We start from the raw sequence: 21,613 nt of genomic DNA, 5'->3' as shown, positions 1-21,613 counted from the left end.
AGTGAGCCACTTTCCAAGGCGACGAGATTAATTTTAGTGCACTTCCAGTAACTTGGAATTTTTAATGGTTTACTCTTACAAGTAACCTTACATGTGAGAAAGGATTGAAAAGACCTAAACCAGACCAGCAGAGTGTGGGAATGTATCACTTTAAAGAAGAGGGAAAGGCAGAGGAAGGGAGAGTGGTTTTGACCCCGTTTCAGTGATCCACACCAAAAACAAGAAGAGTTCCCATTGCACAGAGATGCAGAGACAGAGATCCACACACTAATGCAGGAACACATGTAATAAGCACAGAGAGATAGACATGCGCACAGAGGTTAACAGAGACATATATAGACACACAGGAATAGACAAATACGTACAGAAATATGCAGATCCGTACTTGGTCATACAAACACACATAGACCCATCGAGTTATACAGGGTATTTGCAAACAGGCCTTTCGGCTCATACAGTCCATGCTGACCATAATCCCAAGATAAACCAGTCCCACCTGCCTGCGCTTGGCCCAGATTTGTCCAAATGTTTTCTTATTGTTGTACTTAATGCTTAATTCTTGTACTTAACCAAATGCGTTTTAAATGCTATAACTTTACCCACAATCTATCACTTCCTCAGGAAGTTCATTCCCTTCACGAATCACACGCTGTGTAAAAAATGAATCACCTCACAGGTCCTGATCCGTTGGACCCAAGAAATTTGTAGGAAGCTAAGGAAGTGATTGCTGGGTCCCTTGCTGAGATGTTGTTTTCATCAATAGCCACAGGTGAGATGCTGGAAGTCATGAGTTTGACTAAAGTTTTGCTATTAAACAAAATGGAAAGAAAAATCCAAGAACTATAGATTGGGGAGCCTGACATCAGTGGTGGGCACAGTGTTGGAGGGAATCATGAGCTACCTGATTTACATGCATTTGGAAAGGCAAGGACTGCTTAGGGATAGGCACAAGTGAGGACTGCAGATGTAGGAGATCAGAGTCGAGATGAGAGTGGTACTGGAAAAGCACAGCAGGTCAGGCAGCATCTGACCAACAGGAAAATCGACGATATAGACAAAAGCCCTTTATCTGGATCGTGAAATGGGGTTGTGCGTGGATAATCATGTCTCACTAATTCGATTTTGTTTTTCTTGAAACGTAACGAACAGGATTAATGACAGCAGAACACTGGATGTGATCTATATGGACTTCAGTTAGTCATTCGACATAGCTTACCATGGAGACTGGTTAGCAAGATTAGATCACATGGAATACAGGGAGAATTACCAAGTTGGATACAGAACTGTCTCAAAGGCAGAGGACAGAGGGAGGTGTTCGAGGGTTGTTTTGCAGGCTGGAGGCCTGTGACCAGTGGAGTATCACAAGGATCGGTGCTGGGTCCGCTACTTTTCGTCATTAATATAAATGATTTCGATATGAACATAGGACAGTTACTAAGTTTGCAAATGACACCAAAATTGAAGATATAGTGACCAGCAAAGAAGGTTACTTCAGATTACGACGAGATCTTAATCAGATGGGCCAATGGACCGAGGAGTAGCAGACAGAGTTTAATTTAGATAAATGTGAGATGCTGCATATTGGAAAGGCATTTCAGGGCAGGACTTATACACTTACTGGAAAAGTCCTGGGGAGTGTTGCTGAACAAAATGACCTCAGAACAAGTTTATAGTTCCTTGAAAGTAGATTTGCAGGTAGATAGGACAGTGAAGAAAGTATTTGATATGTTATTGGTCAAGTGCATTGTGTATGTGCGTTAGGAGACTGGATTGCGATTGTACAGGACATTTGTTCGGCCACTTTTGTAATACTGAATGCAATTCTGATCTCCCTGCTCTGTAGGAAGGATGTTGTCAAACTTAAAAGGGTTCAAGAAGGGCTTACACTGAGGTTGCCATGGTTGGAGGGTTTGAGTTGCAGGGAGAGGCTAAATACGCTGACCCTGTTTTCCCTGGAGAATCAGAGGATAAGGGTTGATGTTAGATGTTAGTAAAATCATGGGTGCAACGGATAGCGTGAATAGCCAAGTTCTTTTCCCTAGGGTAGTGGAGTCAAAAACTAGATGGCAAAAGTTTAGGGTGGGATAAGAAAGATAAAAACGGGCTCTAATAGGCAACATCTTCATGTAGAGGTTGGTCCATGTGTAATGAGCTGCCGGAGGAAGGTATTGAGGCTGGCACAATTACAACATTTAACAGACATCTGGATGGACAGATGAATGGGAAAGGTTTAGATGGAAATTCACCAAATGCCAGAAAATGGGAGGAGAATAATTTTTGCTATCTGGTTAGCATGGACAAGTTGGACCAAAGGGTCTGTTTCCATGCTATACAGCTCTATGACGCTATGTCCTTTTGAGAAACGTTCTCCTCTTATCTTAAAACAATCGCCCACTCAAGGGAAAACCTCTACAAGGCTACCTCTCAGCCTCCTACGCTCTAGTAGAAAATGTCCGAGTCTGTTGAGCCTGCACTTATAATTCAAATACTTCATTCCCAGCAACATACTGATAAATCTCTTCTGAACTCTCCCGAACTTGATAATAGTCTCGATATAACAGGGCGACCAGAACTGCACACAGTCCTCCAGGACATGCCTTAGGAATGTCCTGTGCAACCTGAACATACCGTCCCAACTCCTGTACTCAAAGGACTGTCCACTGCTATTTGTCATTTATATAAATGATTTGGATGCGAACATAGGAGATATAGCTAGTAAATTTGCAGATGACACCAAAATTGGAGGTGCAGTGAACAGATAAGAACGCTACCACAGAGTAAAATGGTATCTTGTTCAGATGGGCAAATGGACTGAAGAGTGGCAGTAGAAGATATATTTAGATAAATGCGAAGTGCTACATTTTGGAAAAGGAAATCAGAGCAGGACTTATATACTTAATGATAAAGTCCTGGAGAGTGTTGCTGAACAAAGAGACCTTGGAGTACAGGGTCATATTTCCTTGAAAGTAGAGTTGCAGGTAGATAGGATAGTGAAGCAGGTGTTTAATTTGCATTCCTTTATTGCAAAAGGCCACTTTTGCAATATTGCGTACAATTCTGGTCTCATTCCTATTGGAAAGATGTTGTGAAACTTAGATGGGTTCAGAAAAGATTTACAAAGATGTTGCCAGGGGTGGAGGATTTGAGCTGTAGGGAGAGCCAGAACAGGCTGGGGCTGTTTTCTCTGAATCATTGGGGGCTGAAAGGTGAATTACAGAGGTTCATAAAATCATGAGAGGCATGCAGAGGGTAAATAGACAATGTCTTTTCCCCGGAGTGGGCGAGTCCACAACTCGAGGGCATAGGTTTAAGATGAGAGTGGAAAGATTTAAAAGGGACCTCAGGGGCATTTTTTTTATGCATAGAGGGTGGTATGTGTATGGAATGAGTTTCCAGAGGCTGGTCAAATTAAAGTATTTAAAAGACATCTGGATGAGTATATAAATAGGAAGGGTTCAGAGGGATATGGGCAAGTGTTGGCAAAATTGACAAGATTAGGTTAGGGTATCTGGTCGACATGGACAAGTTGTACCAGAGGGTCCGTTTCCGTGCAGTACATCTCTATGACTCTATGTCTCTATAATGAAGGCCAACACATGAAACATCTTCATAACCACGCTGTCTGCATATGAAGCAAACTTCAAAGAATTATGCCCGAACCCTTAGGTTGCTCTGTTCTACAACACTACCAATGGCTCAACATTTAATTGTATACGTGTTTTTTTAGTTTGTTTTACCAAAGTACAATATCTTGCATTTATCAACATTAAACTCCATCTGCAATTCTTTAGCCCAGTGAGTGATAATACTGGGGAAGAAAGGCTGGAAAGTAATCAGTTGCCTTGTATCATTTAATGGTTTTAGGAAGAGAGCAGTCACACGTTAGAGGTGGGAAACAGTGATCGGCGTTTCAGGCCAGAAAGTATGCTCTGTCTTTTTCTCTGATATTCAGTATTGATATCTATTCGAGTTACTTCACAGTGCAGAGTGTGTCTGCAGGATTACATTCCTTCATATTGCAGACTACAGATAATAGCCATTTAAACAGGAAATAATAGCCAAGTATTTAAAGATGTTCATAGTTTATCTCGAAGGCAGAGCACATAAACTCGACATCCTACAGTTGAGGCAAGTACCTTGCATTCTTTAACAACGTTATTATTTTAACTGGGTAATTCAATAAAGTGAACCAGATTTCAATGACTCCATACCGATCTGAAAGCTGGCATTTAAAGTTAAAAATTTGGGCATGGTTTAGATCTTGTGTAGTCGGTAGTATCCCTGCCTCTGAGGCAGAGCTTTGTATTCTATTCCAATTCCTGAACTTGTCTGGTAGTGTCCATAGCTCGAGACCAGATTGTCTGGATTCAGGTGCAGCATGACAGGAAAGGCTAATATACAAACACACAGGAGAATAATGTTGCAAATTATGGGGCTATTGTGGAGTGGTGGTACTGTCCTTACCTCTGGCCCTCAAAGTTCTAATCCTACTAGGGGTGCTTTATAATATGCCTGAACACGTTGACTAAAATGATTTTAAAATTGTGGTTTGATCGAGATGGAAGAGGTGTCATTATTGACTTTCAGAGCTTAAGCCCCGGATGACTGAAAGCACAGATCCTGGGTGGGAGGCATATTTGCACCTTCTAGAGGTTTATAAATTCATGAAGTGCATGTATAGGCGGTGAGTAGTGAAGATCTTTTCCCCATGCTTGGAAGTCCAACATTAGAAGGCATGGATTTAATGTGAGAGGGGAAAGATTTTAAAGTGATTCAGGACAACTTTTTCACTCAGAAAGTGGAGCATGGACATAATGAACTGCCAGAAGAAGTGGTGGAGGTTGGTATAATTACAACAGTTAAAAGGCACCCAGATTGATATATTAATATGAAGGATTTAGAGTGCTGGCAAATAGATTAGATTCCCTCCAGTGTCGCACAAGTCCACACCAACCCTCTGAAGAGTTACCCACCCAGAAGCATCTCACCATATTTACCCCTGACTAATGCACCTAACATTATGTGCTATTTAGCATGGCAACTTCACATAACCTGCACAACTTTGGACTGTGGGAGGAAACCCACGCAGACAAAGCGAGAATGTGCAAATTCCACAAAGTCAGTCACCTGAGCCAGCAATCAAACCCAGGTCCCTGGTACTGTGAGGCAGAAGTGCGAACCACTGAGCCACTCTACCAACCCAAGTAGGCCACGATTAATTTCAGAAATCATGGACGAGTTGGTCAAAAGTGTTTGCTTCCGTGCTGTACAACTCTTAAGATTCATCAAGCCATTTGATCTAGTTCCCTGTGTAATCTTCATTGTGCACTATATCGCCAAACTTGGTTTTATCCACAATCTTTCTAACCACGCCTTCTATAATTCTCATCTGAATCATTTGTATAAATGTCAAACAAAAATGGATTGAGCACAAGTCCCTGTGGAACACCACTGTGCACAGTGTCACAGAGCTGGTCCCTTTTCTCTAAAAGCTTCCTTTTCTCAAATATACTGTTTCCGTGATTTTTTTTTTTCCAGAGGAGTCATAAATAGTTCCCGGCTCCAAGATGACTGGTTTGGTACAGAGATTAAACGGTTTTGTGATTAAAGGTCTAATGAAAGGGGAGTGGTCAGCTCTCGAAGTGAGCAGTTCAGTGCTGAACCAGTTTGTAGTTTAGCTGTGTGGACAGGCTCTCTCTCTCTCTCTCTCTCTCTCTCTCTCTGCCTCCCTCCTTCTGCCCTTCTAACTTTAACCTGTAAGCAATTGTTCAATTTGTACTGTTTTTAAGGGGGGTTTGCTTACTGGGATGGCTGTGTACTTCCAGAATAGCTAATTAAGTCTAGTTTGAATAGATTGAGTTCTGAAGGGTTTCTTTCTTCTGTTCTTTGTGTTTCATTATGTAGTTTCGTGAATTTATTTTGTCTATTTTAAAACCTGATAATTTTCACTGTGCACTTTCTGAAACAAATTACAAAGTTATGATCTGCGCTGCCTGCTCAAGAATATTTTGAGCGGCCTGATCTAGTCCATAACAACTGGCCTCCAGTCTGAAAAACACCCCTCCTCAATAATGCTTTCTCCTGCGATTAGGTAAACACACACACACATACACAAACACGTACACGACACACACACACATACACACGCACACAGAGACACACACAGAGACGCACATACACAGATGCACACACACTAAGACACGCACACAGAGATACACAGACACATGCACACGCAGAGACACACACGCAGAGAGACACATGCACACAGACACACACGGACCCACAGAGAGAGACACACACACCGAAATACACACACACGCTCAGACACACACACACAGACACGCGTTCATGTGCGTGCCGCACATTCACACATCTTAGCGTCTTTAGGATATAACTCGATAAGTTATGATTAAAGATGTGCTCAAGGCTTGTTGTGAGAGGGTAGTAGAACGGGCTTGAAAAACATGTCAGCCATGATCAATAGTTCAGTAGACTGGATGGGCCAAATGGCCTTTTTACTGCACTAATTTTGTACACTCTACGGTACGTGCATTCGTATGTTAGTGTGTATTTGCATGTGCATGTGTGTCTGTGTGTACGAGTTTTTGTGTGTCTTTGTTTGTGTGAGGTTGAGTGTGTCTGTGTGTGTATGTCTGTGTGTGTCTTTGAGTGTGTCCACGTGTGCCTGTCTGTGTTTGTATCTGTGTGTGTGTCTGCACATGTTTGTCCTCTTCATTACTTTTAGAAATGGAAATATCAATGTACATTTTTGTAATTTCTATACTGTTTATCAATCATCTTTCCATCATAGCTTGAGGAACTTTGTTTCCATCGTAAATTTCTTATTTTGACAGATGAAGGAAATCTACATGACTTCTTCCTAGGACGACCCTGACCCATTGTGAGACCTATATCATAGGCCATATCATCAACCTGGTTACACCTATACTTTGCTGTGACCAATGGAGAAGTGGCAGTGGAAATGAAAACAGTTACTCAACAACCCAGGGAACTCTGGACCGGTGAAACTGACATCAATAGTGGGTAAGTTGTTGGAGGGGATTCTGATGCATAGCCAATTGCATGCATGTTAAAAGGCAAGGTTTGATTGGGGATAGTCACCATGGCTTTTTGCATGACAAATCGTGTCACACTAATTTGACTGAATATGTTAAAGAGGTGACAAAGCAGATTGATGTAGACAGTGTTGCAAATGCTTTCCATTTGGACTGAAGCAAGTTCTTCGGCAAGATTCTGCATATTAGGCAAGTTAGTAAGGTTAGGACACATGGGAACCAGCGCACCCAAGCCAATTGAATAAGAAAATTAGGTTGAAGGGAGGCGACAGAGGTTGGTAGAGGATTGCTTTTCAGACTAGAGGCCTCTGAACAATAGTGTGCCACAAGGATCAGTGCTGATCCCACTGCTTTTCGTCATTCATATAAATGATGTGGATGTGACCATAGGTGGTAAGGGTAGCAAGTTTGCAGATTACACCAAGTTTTCTGGTGTTGTGGGTAATGAAGAAAATGATCTCAGAGTGCAATGAGACCTCGATCAGATGGGCCAATTGACTGATGAGTGGCAGATGGAATTTAATTCAGATAAATGTGAAATGCTGCATTTTGGGAAGCAAATCGGAGTAATGAATTGAAATTCATTGAAGGATGTTGCCGAGCAACGAGAGAGAGAGAGATGTAGATGCAACGCTCCTTCAAAGTGAATAGTATAGTGAACAAGGTGTCTGGCATGTTTGCCTTCATTGGTCAGAGCATTGAGTTTCGGAGTTGGGAATGTCATGTTACAGCTGTACAGGATGTCAGTGAGGCCACATTTTGGAATACTGCGTGCAGTTCTGGTCTCCCTGCTGTACGAAGGTTGCTGCGAAGCTTGAAAGGTTTCAGAAAAGATTTATAAGGATGTTGCCAGGTTTGGAGAGTTTGAGCTATAAGCAGAGGCTGAATAGGCTAAAGCGGTTTTTCCTGCAGAATTACAGGCTTAGGGCTGACCTTATAGAGGTTTATAAAATCATAAGGGGGATGGATTTTGTAAATAGACAAGGTCTACTTCCCAGAATAGGGGATTCCAAAAATAGAGGGTATAGGTTTAAGTTGCGAGAGGAAATATTTTAGATGGAACTTAGAGGCAATGTTTTCATACAGTGGGAGGTGTGCATATGGAATCATTTGCCAGAGGAAGTGGTGGAGTCTGGCATCATGATGGGTATCTGAATAAGGAGGAATAGAGGAATATGAGCCAAATGCTGGCAAATCAGACTCGATCAGATTGGGATGTCTGGTAAGCACGGACCAATTTGCATGCAATATGACTCTTATAAGAGGGATGAGGAGACATTCTAAACAGGCATTTCAAGTGGAAATTCTCTTCCCCACAATTTTGAGATGCTTCTTGATTTACATTGATTCAAAGCTGAGTTAGTTAAATATTTGGCAGAGAAGTGAGTCATGGATAACGGGATACAGTCAGGAAAGTGGGGCTGTGATCATAACCTGATCAGCCACAATCTTAGTGCCTGTTGGAGAAGGCTCAAAGTGTCTAATGGCCCACTCCTGCTACTCAGTCCCATATTACTGTGTTCCATTCAGTCCCTCAAACCTGCCAGACATGAACAGTTAGAGGCTACTTACTGCAATACCCTGGTGCACAGAAACGCAGGAGACCATTCAGCCCCTCAAAACTGTCACACACAATTTGGGCTGGTTTGGAAAATGTAATTGGAAAACCCACGCTGGGTATCAAAGAGGTCGCTCATCTCTCTTTACAGAGCTTCCCCTCTCTGCAACATGTGCTTCATATGTTGGTCATGTTGTAGACCCAATTTCACTGTGAATACAGCCCCAACACCTCAGCCAGAGATGGTCCAGACAATCTGGCAACATTCAATAACAGAGCTTCCAGGAAAATAAAACCCTCTTCTTTCCAATAATTGAATGTGAGAATGCCACAAATAGGGGTATGTCATTCATCCACACGGTCCCCTCCCCCCGCAAGCATGTCTTCACCCACAATAAGATCATAAGGTATAATATCCTCTTTCATGTCCACATCTTCACAGCCCTCAACTCTGATTTGTCAAAAAGCACTCCTTACCCCCACATTGTGACCTATTGATATGAGCAAAATACATGAACACAAGGGCTCAGGGAAGAGTGACCAGCCCTGACATCAAGGCATCATTTAACTAAGAATGGTATCAAGGAGCCTGAGTAGGATTGCACTTAATGAGAATGAGTTATAAACTTCCCTGGTTAGACTTATTTAAAGTATAAAGCACAATGATTGTGGTTTGTGTACAAACATCCATGCAGTCCTGGACTTGTCTGCAAAAGATCCTCAAGGTAGCTTCCTCAGCACAAACATTTTCAGCTGCTTCATAAAGATTAGAAGTGAGGGTGTTCACTGAAGGTCACACAATATTCAGGAAAAAATGTCCTCCTTCAGCTCCTGAATTAGTCTGTGTCCACGTGCAGCAAGACCCGGACAACATTCAGGCTTGTGCTGTTGGAAGTATTGGTAACATTCATGTAACAGTGTTGCTGGACACTGCACATTTCCACAGGTAAAAGAAGGAGATTATTCAGCTCCTCACGCTGGCTTCACAGGAATATGAGGAAGTCATTCAGCTCAATGAAATTATTGGAGAAGTGTAGAGAGCGCCCATTTAGTGCATCCAACGAATTATACAAGAAGAGAAGGAGTCTTATAGAAGACAGCAGAGCTCCTCAAACATATTTGAAGGCGTTGGCCTAGACTCTACCAACAATTAAGTGTTCTGATACAGTAATATCCCATAAACATGTACTTGGCAAAAAGGAAAGATCAGACACAGATTCTCAGATGCAGTTCTCCAATCTAGGAGGGAAAGCAAATCCACTGAAGCTTCCAACTCTATGGTGACCCCAACAGCTTCTGATATTACTGACAAACCAAAATACTTCCTGTAATGTGGCTGCCAGAACTGCACACATTAATCTATCTATGGCCTAACCAATGGCATGTTTAACTCATATTATGTCGCCTCGATGAATAAACACTATGTCTACATTCCCGTGTGATTTCTTAACTGGGCATTACACTGTCCAGTCACATTCAGGGATGTGTGGAGAAACACTCTCTGACTTCCCTAGTGTTCTGATATACAGTGAATTCTCCCCTGTCTAGTTCCTTCTTCCAAAGTGCATCACATCCTATTTATCAGGATTCAATTCCATCTGCCATTGATCTGACCATCTGACCATTCCACCTGTATCTTCCCGTAACATAAGGCCTTCCTCCTCACTGCCAACCACCTGGCCAATCTTTATGTCAAACACAAAATTACTTATTACGCTCAGACCCCACCCCCCACCACCCCCTCCACATTCACATTTACATCATTTATGAATACCACAAATAATTAGATACACTGCACTTCTCGCTGTGGTACACCACCAGACACTTGTCTATCGCTACCACCTTCCCAGTGACTTGGGACCACATAGCTGTTTTCTAGTCCTCTAGCACCTCCCTTGTGTGGTCAGATTCGACTAAAACATTTAGGTAAGGACATTTCCTTTCTTGTCTCCAACAGCATCCTGCGATACAACTCATCTGGACTTTACAACATCCAAAACCAATAATCCCAACTTGCATCTTATATCAATCTGCTCGAGAGCTTCCCAGTCCATCTTCTAAAATTCTGTACCTGCATCTTCCTTTCCCAAATAAAACAGATGTGAAGCTCTCATGTCACAGTCTATCAATGTTCCCCAGTTTCACATACTGATTACCCCATTGGTTTCGAAACGGGTCCTAATTTTTCCCTGGTTATTCTGTTCAGGTTGATGCTTTTGTACAACATCTTGGGTTCCCCCTAACTTTGCCTGCTGCACTTCTCCATGCCCCTTTATGAGTCAGTCTGCGGTGGGTGAATTTTCTAAGTTTCCCTGAGATCACCTCTCTTTCTTTGAAACAGTACAGAACACAGGTATAATCTCATCCACGCTGCATGCAGTCTGTGCAGAACGCCTTTTCTTCGATATTCCAATTTCCGTTAACTGAAAGCCAACTTCACATTTACCTTTCCATTTCCCAAAGTCGCCCCTGAAACACGTTGGTTCAATTTTATTTACTATTCACTTTCTGAACTCTTAAACATCCACCTGAATATCTAACTATATCACATCCAATAGTTCTCCATTGTCTCCCCCTACAAGAAACATCTTCAAACCATTTAAAAAAAATGTTAACACTGATTATTCGGGTGAGATCCAAGATGGCGGCGCTCCAGTAGGCCTGCCCTGCTGAACTCTGCACCATAACCCAGACAAAGTGATGCATTCACCCTCTCTTGCTTCCCAATTGTGGTAAAATCGGAGATTTTTGATCCCCAGTATTGCTCTATCCCATTTTAAGTGAGTAACGGAAAATGACTAAGGGAAAAAGACCATAAAGATCACAACTAGCAGGGCACTGCAGCGATGGATACGCCCGCAGCTGTGACGTCAGCCTCTGCGAACGCTCCAGGAGACTTATCTGTGGAGTCGAGCCTGGTCTCGGAGTTCAGAGCCTGCGAGACAAGATTGATTCAGCAATGGAGGAGACCCGAACTAGGTTGGAACTGATCTCAGCTAAGATGCAGAAGCAGGATCAGGAGACTCAGCGTATCGGGCCGTGCATCGTCGAGGTGGAACAGCGGACCGCGGCTTCAGAAACCACGGCAGAATCCCCAGCGGGTCGTGTCCAAGCCCTGGAATGGTAGGTAAGGGTCTTAGTAGAGTCGTCGACGACCTCGAAAATCGGGGCCGTCAGAAGAACATCAGCCTGGTCGGGTTGCCACAATGAGAAGAAGACGGCCAGCTCTTCAACTTCTTTTCGTTTCTCTCACTTACCGCCGAATGAGAAAGTGGGTTTGGGGATGGTGGGGGTGGTTACATTTTGTTTCACCCGGACTGCCTGAGGTCAAAGTATGGATGGCACGGATTTAATTTTCTTGTTATAAGATGCGTGCAACTTTTTAAAACATTGTTTTGCCTGGATTTGGTGAGCGGCTTCAGCTCGGAGGAGCCATGGGGGATTAATGGGTAATATGTACATCCTCTGCAGGGAGGGGGGATCTCTCCACTTATTTACAGCTCCATATCTTCATTGTGCCAGGCGCTTTAGAACATCTAGTCAAGAGGAAGGATGAAGCTTACATAAGGTTGAGGAGGCAAGGGTTAGGCAGTGCCCTAGAAGGTTGCAAGGTAACCAGGGTGGAAATGAAGAATGAACTCAGGAGGGATAAAACTGTGCATGATAAAGCCTTGGCAGATAGAATTAAGGTAAAACCTAAGATGCTCTACACTTACGTGAGAAACAAGAGGATGGCCTGAGTGAGGGTAGGGCTGATCAGGGATAGTGGAGGGAACTTGCGCCCGGAGTCGGAGAAGGTAACGGAGGTTTTTAATGAATGTTTGCTTCAGTATTCACTAATAAGAGGGACCTTGACGTTTCTGAGGACAGCATGAAACAGGCGAATATGCCAGAACAGGAGGATGTGTTGAAAAATTTGAGAAACACACGGATAGATAAATTTATTTGGCCAAACAGGATATGCCCGAGGATACTATAGGAAGTGAGAAGAGATTGCTGCGCATTTTGCGATGATCTTTGCATCCTCACTGTCCATTGGAGTCGTGCCTGACGACAGGAGGCTGGCAAAAGTTATTCCCTGGTTCAAGAAAGGGAATAGGGATAATCCTCGGAATTATTGGCTAACCAGTCTTACACCAGTGACGGGCAAAGTATTGGAGAGGATTTGAGAGACAGGATTTATGAATACTTGGAAAATTATAAATGATTAGAGACAGTTAGCATGGCTTTGTGAGGAGCAGGTCATGCCTCATAGATCTTACTGAATTCCTTAAGGATGTGACGAAACACGTTGATGAATTAGAGCAGTGGATGTGGTATATATGGATTACAACAAGGCGTTTGCTAAAGTTCTCCATGGTAAGCTCTTTCACAAAATAAGGAGGCATGGCTTACAGGGAAATCAGGTCGTCTGGATGCAGAATTGGCTGGCCCACAGAAGACAATTGGTAGTGGTAGATGCAACAGAGGCAGCTTGGTGACTAGCTTGGTGATGTGTTCTGGGACCTCTGCTCTTTGTGATTTTTTTATAAGAGAGCTGGATAACGAATTGGAAGGGTGGGTTCATAGGTTTGCCGATGTCACGAACTTTGGTGGAGTTGGTGGTTAGTATGGAAGGCTGTTGTAGGTAGCAACAGGACATTGACAGAACTGAGCTGATGAGTGACAGATCGAGATAAATCTGGAACAGCGGCATCTTGGGGTCCATGTCTATAGATCCTCAAAGTTGCCATCCAGGTTGGTGCTGTTGTTTAGAAGGCGTATGATGTGTTGGCTTTCACAGCTGGGGAGTTCAGTTTCAGAGCTGTGATGTTTTGCTGCAGCTCTATGATCCCACTGTTTAACCCACTGTGATGAAGTTGAATGTTGTACTGCATTGAGATCTTGCAAGTACTTGTTATATGACTAGCTAATATTTTCAGAGTTTACTGTACTGAAACTATGTGACATCTGGCTGTGAAACAGATATATTGAGATTTGGTTGCTCTTTTAACAACTATCCGAATTTAACAATCAAGTTTAAATGATTTCCCACTACACTAAACCCATTCAATTTTAAATTTATTGTTTTGCCAACATCAAACCAAGGAGATGAGCTGATGTTGAGGGAATAAAGAGGCGCGCATTTTTAAAGTTAGACCGAGAGTAAACTGCCATCCTCAGAGTCTGCCATGAACACCATTCTCTGTGTAAGATTCATTTTTTGAACGAAATATCCTTGCATTAAAAGACAGAACGTGACCCAGGGAGATATTCAGTGGAAAGAAAGAGCGCATTGGATACTACAGCCACTGTCTGGTTTATGTAATTTTAATACAGTTTTTCTTTAATTGGAAGAGTATATTGTGAAAGGTGGAGGAAGATAACAAACAGTTCAGAGAAAGGAAAACGTAGAGTTGTGAATAACTGTTGTTGTTCAATGTTCACTTTTAGAATTAAGGAATACATTGATATTATTTCCTGTTAAGTAGTGGAATTTGCGAGCTCTCTGTCACTCGACTTTAACAGATTATGAACGAGGTGAGCTTTTCTGAGTGTTTGGTTTCATTAGCAGAAGGGTTCATCGCCGTGTCATAACACCACACTTGCAATACCGTGTTCTGGTCACCTCATTAAAGGAAAGAGGTGGAAGCTATAGAGAGAATGCAGAGAATTATCTATGGAACAGCAGAAAGATTGACACGAGCCACACAAAGAGAGTGAAATATTGAGAAAGTCACCACGTGAAAAGTAAACACTGGCAGATTCCCGATGTCTATATAAACGTCAGTGTGGCAGTGGGTGTAGTGCGTCTGTATTGATGACTGGGTATCTGTGTGTGCATGTGCATCCGTGTATCGATATTTGTCTATGTGTGCTGAAAATGTGTTGCTGGAAAATCGCAGCAGGTCAGGCAGCATCCAAGGAGCAGGAGAATCAATATTACGGGCATAAGCCCTTCTTCAGGAATTTGTCTATGTGTGCCTGTATTATTATATGTGCTTTTCGATCTGTCTCCGTGTGTGTCTGAGCATCTATATTCATCTCTGTGTGTCTCTCTGCATGTCTGATTTTGTCACTGTGTGTATCTGCGTTTCTGCATTCATCGCTGTGTGCATCTGCATGTCTGTATTTGTCTCTGTGCGCATCTGCATGCTTGTATTTATGTATGTGTGCGGCTGCATGTCTGTATTCATCTCTGTATGTACCAGATTGTCTATATTCACCTCTGTGTGTATCTGCGTGTCTGTATCCATTACTGTGTGTAGCTGTGTGTCTCTATTCGTCTCTGTGTGTATCTGCATATCTCTGTGTGTATCAGCGCATCAGTTTTTGTCTCTGCGTATATCAGTTTATCTGTGTTCAACTCTGTGTGTAAATGTGTAGTTGTATTTGTATCTATTGGTATCTGTGTGACTTTATTCGTCTCTGTGTGTAACTGCGTTTCTATATTTGTCTTTCTGTGTATCTGCGTGTCTATATTTGTCTTTCTGTGTATCTGTGCGTATGTATTTGTCTCTGTGTGCATCTGGCTGTCTGCATTCATCTCTGAATCTGTGTGTCTGTATTCCTCTCTATGTGCATCGGTGTGCCTTTATTCATTTCTATGTGCATCTGCCTGCCTGGATTCATCTGTGTGTGTCATTAAATTCGTCTCTGTGTGTATCTGCGAGTCTTTATGTGTATCTGCGTGTCTGTGTTTGTCTCTGTGAGTATATGTGTGTCTGTTTTCATCTCTGTGTGTATCCGTGTGACTTTATTCGTCTCTGTAGGCATCTGTGTGACTGTATTCGTCTCTGTGTGTATCTGCGTGTTTGTGTTTGTCTCTGTGTATATCTGCATGTCTGTATTCATCTTGCGTGTATCTGTGTGTCTCCATCCGTCTCTCGGTCCATCTGCGTGTCTCTGTGTGTATCTGCATGTCAGCATTCCTGTCTGTATCTGCGTGTGTGTATTCGTCTCGATGTCTATCTGCATGCCTGTGTTCATGTGTGAGTATCTGTGTGTCTGTATTCATCTCTGTGTGTATCTGCGGGTATGTGTTCATTTCTGTGTGTATCCTTGCATCTGTATTCATCCCCGTGGGCACCTGTGTGAGTCTATTCGTCTTTGTGTGCATCTTCATGTCTATATTTGTCTCTGTGTGTACCTGCATGCCTGTATTCATCTCGGTATCTGCGTGCACGTATTCATCTCTACTGTGTACCTTCCTGTCTGTATTTGTCTGTGTGTGTATCTGTGTGCCTGTATTTGTTTCTGTGTGTCGCTGCACGTCTGTATTCACCTCTCTGTGCGCCTGTGCATCTGTACTCATCTATGTGTGTCTGTATTTGTCTCTTTGTGTATTTGCGTGTCTGTTTTCATCTCTGCGTTTTGTCTGCGTGACTGTATTCGTCTCTGTGTGTATCTATGTGTCCATGTGCACAGCGGATCTGTAGGCCTCTCTGGTGTTTAAAGTGATGCAATCTCCCCCTCTGCTGGCCTTCACACTCCTCTGCGTTGACAGCACCGCAGGGTGACAACTATCAGGGAATACAGGGAGGGAGGGGGAGGGAGGTAGCTTATAGCGCCATCCAAACTGACAGAACCATCTGCACACGCACACACCCACAGTTTGGTATATGGAGGATTGTAATCGTACTGAGGACCTTTAGAGTCTAGGATGTTCATGTAAAGTTATGTCTATGGTCGCTCTGCATGTGGAAGTGATTTGTTCTTGAGGATTATTCATGACACAGACTGCACAAATTAAAGGATATTTCCACCACAAATGCTTCCAAGCAAGATTGACGGAACCATTTGAAAGTCAATGTAATGAATGTATTTCACGTTCATTATCTTGAAATGTTTTACAATATACTCAGACAAATTATAAATGAGAAAAGATTGAAAAGTCCTGAAACTGACCCAGTGGTGGTGGTAATATCTCAGGAACGATATCACTAGGTAAAAGACGAAACTGCTCTGTGCTTCCAATGACGTTATTTGAAAAACCAAACAGCCATGCAATGTGAGAGATTGACGGTATCTGATGTCCTCTGAAAGAAACAAACTACTGACACTAGTGCAAAGGCCTGGGGAGGCGAGCAGAGGGTGGCATTGTATAACAATAAACTTAACAGGGACAGACGGAGAGGTGGGGGGGGGGGGGGGTGAGGGGTTGATCGCAATTTCAATGGATTTACCCCAAAAAACGGCAAGACTTCATCTCACGGAGATACACACACACATACACAAACACGTTAAACACACAACACATATACATACAGATGTGGACACACAATCAAACACACACACTCCTGCACACAGTTTCTTTAAGATAGAGATGAATAAGCTTTTCATTAATTTGGGAATCAATGATCATTTGGCGAAGGTAGGAGAATGTAGGTGAGAAACATTTCAGCTGTAATCCAATGGCACAGCAGATCCAATGGGCTAAGTGGCCTGATTCTGCTCTATTTTCCCATTTTTAGGAGAGAGTCGCTTTCAAAGGTTGAATTTGAATGCAGATCACAGGGTTAAAGGTAGGCTTCTTGGCAGTGTGGAGGAACAAATGGATCTTGGGGTCCACGTCTGCAGATTCTTCAAAGTTGCCAAAGCCCTCAAGGTGATGGGGCTGTTAAGAATGTGTATGATATGTTGGCTTTCATAAACTGGGGGATTGAGTTAAGAGCTGCGAGGTTATGCTGCAGCTGTAGAGGCCTGATTAGACCACACTTGGAATATTGTGTTGAGTTCTGTTCGCCCCATTAAAGAAAGGATTTGGAAGTTTTAGAGAGGGTGCAGACGGGAGTTCCCAGAATGTTGCCTGTCCTGTAGGACATGTCTGATGAAGAAGGTTTGAGGGAGCTTTAGCGTTTCTCATTAGAGTAAAGAAGGATGAACGGTGACGTGATAGAGGTGTGCAAGATAATGTGAGGCACAGATTGAATGGATTAGTAAAGTCATTTTCATCGGGTAGAAACGACTAACATGAGGAAAACATAATTTTAATGTGATTGGAGGAGGGTTTTGGGGAGATGTCAGAGGCAGGTGATTTACACAGGTAGTGATAGGTGCGTGGAATGCATTGCCAAGAATGGTCGTAGAATTAGCTATATTAGGGACATTCGAGTAACTCTTGGATAGGCACATCGATGATAATAGGATGAAGGCTCTGCAGTTTAGTTTAGTCTTAGAGTAGGATAAAAGATCGCCACACCATTGAGGGCTGAAGGGCTCTTACTGTGCTGTACTGTTCAATGTTCGCTGTTCTAATTTCTTGAGCTCTTGTGAACATATTGTACCTGGAATTCCTTTAACTTCAGTGGAGGTTAATCTGGTCAGTATTTGATTGCCGAGGGTTAATGGAAATTTGGGGAGGTTTGAGGGGCTGAATGGTCTATATCTGTTCCTAACCGTTGTGTTAAAAGAATAATGGTTGGTTTGAGGGGAACTCATTTTGACAATAAGGGCATTCCTATTTCAGACTGGGAAAGGGATGTTCCTTTCTCTTTAGGATTGTGTGGTCTGTGGTCTTCTCATGCACAAGGAGCAGTGAAGACTGGGTTAATGAAAACGCTCAAGGCGGAGTTATACAGATCTTTGATGAACAAGAGAATCATTGTTTATTGGAACAGACAGGAAAGGGATGCTTAGTTACAATCACATCAACAATGAGCATTCTGAATTGTGCAGCAGGCTCGAGGGGCTGAATGGCCACCTGCTGCTCTTGCTTCATGTGTTGTTCACTCATTCAACCCCGCGATGCTGTTATAGAAGGTGAGGAAGATCGCATTCAGCCATTCAGGATCGATCTGTCCCTCTAAGTAATTATAAAGAAATAGGATGATGCTCTTCAGCCATTTCAGTACATTATGCAGCGCAAGAGGAGGTCACACCTACTTTCTAGATTGCTACACAGGAAGAGGGGAGTCCTGGGTAACTATCAGGAAATAGATAGTCGGGAAAAAATGTGTATTTTCAGATTGGAATTCTATAACTTGGTGAAGTGCATCAGAGATCAGTGCAACATCAAAAGCTATATAGAATCTGTCAATGATTTGCGTGTGGGAACTGACTGGATGGAACTCAATTGGCTCAACCACTAAGATTCGATAAGATGTCAAGTGGAGGTATAGAGTCTGTAATGTGAAAGAGACAGGGAAGGTTAGTGTGCAAACCTTCAGCAGAAACAGGATAACATGGACTACCGAGGTTTGTGCTGTGGCAGAAGGGTAAAACAACAGTAAACTAATCAAAAGAAGAGAGATCACAACACTCAGTTGTACAAAGGGTAGATACATCACACGGGGTTAGTATGCATATGCAGCAAGTAATTAGGAAGGTATTTGGAATGATTACTGCATGAAAAGTCTGTCAGGATATTTTACTGCATCTGTACAGGGGATTTCTGAGTCAACATCTGATGTACTGTGGGCAGTGATGATTCAATAAACTGAAAAATAAATATACTCAATAGCTTTAGAAGCTTTGCAAAGATGTTTCACTGCACTTGCTCCTTGAAGAATGCCTTATTCCGTCATTCCGCACGGAAACAGACCCTTCGCTGCAACATGTCCATGACGACGAGATGTCCTAAATTAATCAAGTTCCATTTGCCAGCACTTGGCCCATATCCCATAAAAACTTCGTGTTAACTCAAATGGCTTCATTCAAATGGCTTTAAATGCTGTAGCTGTCCCAGCCTGCAACATTTCCTCTGGCAGTTCATTCTATACACTCTGTGAAAAGTTACCACTTTTGTCCCTTTTACATCTTTCTCCCCTCACATTCAATCTATATGCTCTAGTTTTGGACTGCCCTAAGCTCGGAAAATGTTCTTGGATCTTCACCATTTCCTTGCTCCTCATGATGTTATAAATCTCCAAAAGGCGAGAGCACTTCAGGGTTGAGAATGAAAGGCGTTCGTATTGAACTGTGTAAGATATTGAGGAGAGTGTATCTGGTGCATAGCCTATGGACATTTTCTCTGGTATGGGAGTCTAGAACTGAGGATTCAAATTTAAGAAAACAACGGTATATGTTATATACTCTTTTCACAGTATAGGAAAACAAATACTATGAAGACATGATTTTCTTGGACAAAAATATGAGGACACATACAAATGTATCTTCATTAAAACTCCTACATGGAGTAGAGAATAGGGACAGAGTCATACAGTTCCGAGAATGTTCAAGGAGGCCTCACGTGGTTCAGTTTGGTTTTCAGATAACATTACTGTATATTTCTGCTCCATGATGGAGAAAATGAAACATGCTGGAGAAGCCACTGCTTATTGCTGCCTCTCTTTCCTTGTTCCTGCTCGTAGCAAAGTATGAGAGGTGAAAACCGTTCAGTCAAACAATCATTCATGTAGGATTACAGTTGAGGAATCATTGGCATCTCCATACTGCCTAAATTCAAAGGTATTTCAGCCAATCCGACTGTTTCAGGAATAAATCCTGCTTGTCTGAGCAGAAGAACTTCAGAGGCAGAATAACATTTAATTATTTTACTTTTGTCATGAGTTTAACTATTGCTTGGAAAAAGCTCTTTCAAGCTGATATTTTGCAGCTTTTTTTCCTGCTTGTATTTAGGTATGTGGATGTGTGTGTCTGTGTGCACTTGCGTGTGTGAGATACTGTGTATGTCTTAGTGTGTGTGTGTGTATGCACAGACTGCATCTCAGTATGCGTTCCAAGATAAATATTAATGTAAATATTTGTCCAAACCGTTTGAACTGTATTTTTCCATCTTAGCTTTGAGTAACTTTGCTTTGGTGAATTATTTTTGCAAAGGTAAGATATAGAGCTGACTTGTCCCTAGCAAAGAACCTGACCTAGTCTGAGACTATATCATTGGTCATATCACCAACCGGGTCACATTAAAATTTACCATGATCAATGGAGGAACAGGACTAGAAAATGAAACAGTGGTCCGTCCAACCCCAGTCTGAACACAGATGAGGACAATTTCACAAAGGGTTGGTTGAGTGGGAATTCTCTTCCCCAGAAGTTTGTGGTGCCTGTGTGTTTTCATTTAGTTAAAGCATTTAGATATTGGACAGTAAAGTCCAATGAACTACAGATATGGAAGTGGGGCTGAGAACACATGCAGATCAGCCACGATCTTACTGCCTAGTTGAGAGAGCAGAAAGTGTCTAATGACACACTCCTACTCCTCAGTCCTACGTTCCTATGTTCCATTCAGTTCCTAAAAAACTGCAAGACAGGAGCACTTGGAGTTCATTTATTCCGATAACCTGGTGCACAGAAACAGAGGAGACCATTCACTGACTGAAGACTCGAGAGTGTAGCGCTGTAAAAGCACAGCAGGTCAGGCAGCATCCGAGGAGCAGGAGAATCGCCGTTTCTGAGCATAAGCTTCTGCCCGAAACGTGGTTTCAACAGAATACATGGACGACATTCAATCCATTGAACCTATTGGACAAGAATATGGATAGCCCTTTCAGACCCTCCTGCCTCTTACACAAGGAGGGAAGGAGTGTAGTCAGCACATCGAGATGTTAAACAAGAACCGGAGTCGCCAAGTCAGGTCCTTGAGCTGCTTCCAGATGACCAGGACGTGGCCATTCAGCCTATCGAACCACGTATACAGAAATAGGAAGATGGCTTTGATGCCCCAACGTGACAAAGAGAGAAGTAGAGTCTACACAGATAGACTGCTCTATGTTGTTCCTCCTGGTTCCTTTGCCCGTGGTACACATGTGTCACTTTAACTTGGTTTGCTGAACGTGAGAGGGAAAAGTGAATAATTTGTGCCAAGTCTCAAGGAAATGCCTTCTATCTCCGACAATACATTATTGCACTCCTATAGAGGTCAGAAGCTGGTGGGAATGGCGAACTATTTCAGGAGTAAGGCATTAATGCTGCTGATAGATTTATGAACAGTACAGAGACACACACCAACTGCACATTGAGACGGTGAGAATTCATTCAGAGCCAGGAGCTCCCTCTCAACCAACATGGGGCCTCCACACTGGTACGTGAACTATTG

General features: G+C 42.7%; 1 protein-coding gene across 1 annotated transcript in view; it reads left to right on the top strand.

Moving 5' to 3' along the window:
• LOC148137827 (uncharacterized) overlaps positions 1–21,613 on the top strand; it is a 209,923-nt gene that overhangs the window by 55,704 nt on the left and 132,606 nt on the right. Inside the window, exons 7-8 of the mRNA XM_087982123.1 lie at positions 6,603–6,609; positions 19,000–19,023. Coding sequence (XP_087838249.1) covers positions 6,603–6,609; positions 19,000–19,023 — 31 coding nt within the window. The remainder of the gene's footprint in view (positions 1–6,602; positions 6,610–18,999; positions 19,024–21,613) is intronic.

This window comes from Chiloscyllium plagiosum, unplaced genomic scaffold (assembly GCF_037043375.1).
Source record: "Chiloscyllium plagiosum isolate Xiang-an unplaced genomic scaffold, Cpla_swu_hap1 HiC_scaffold_42, whole genome shotgun sequence".
In the NCBI taxonomy this organism is placed as follows: Eukaryota; Metazoa; Chordata; class Chondrichthyes; order Orectolobiformes; family Hemiscylliidae; genus Chiloscyllium; species Chiloscyllium plagiosum.
This window is presented reverse-complemented; position numbering and strand designations above follow the sequence as displayed.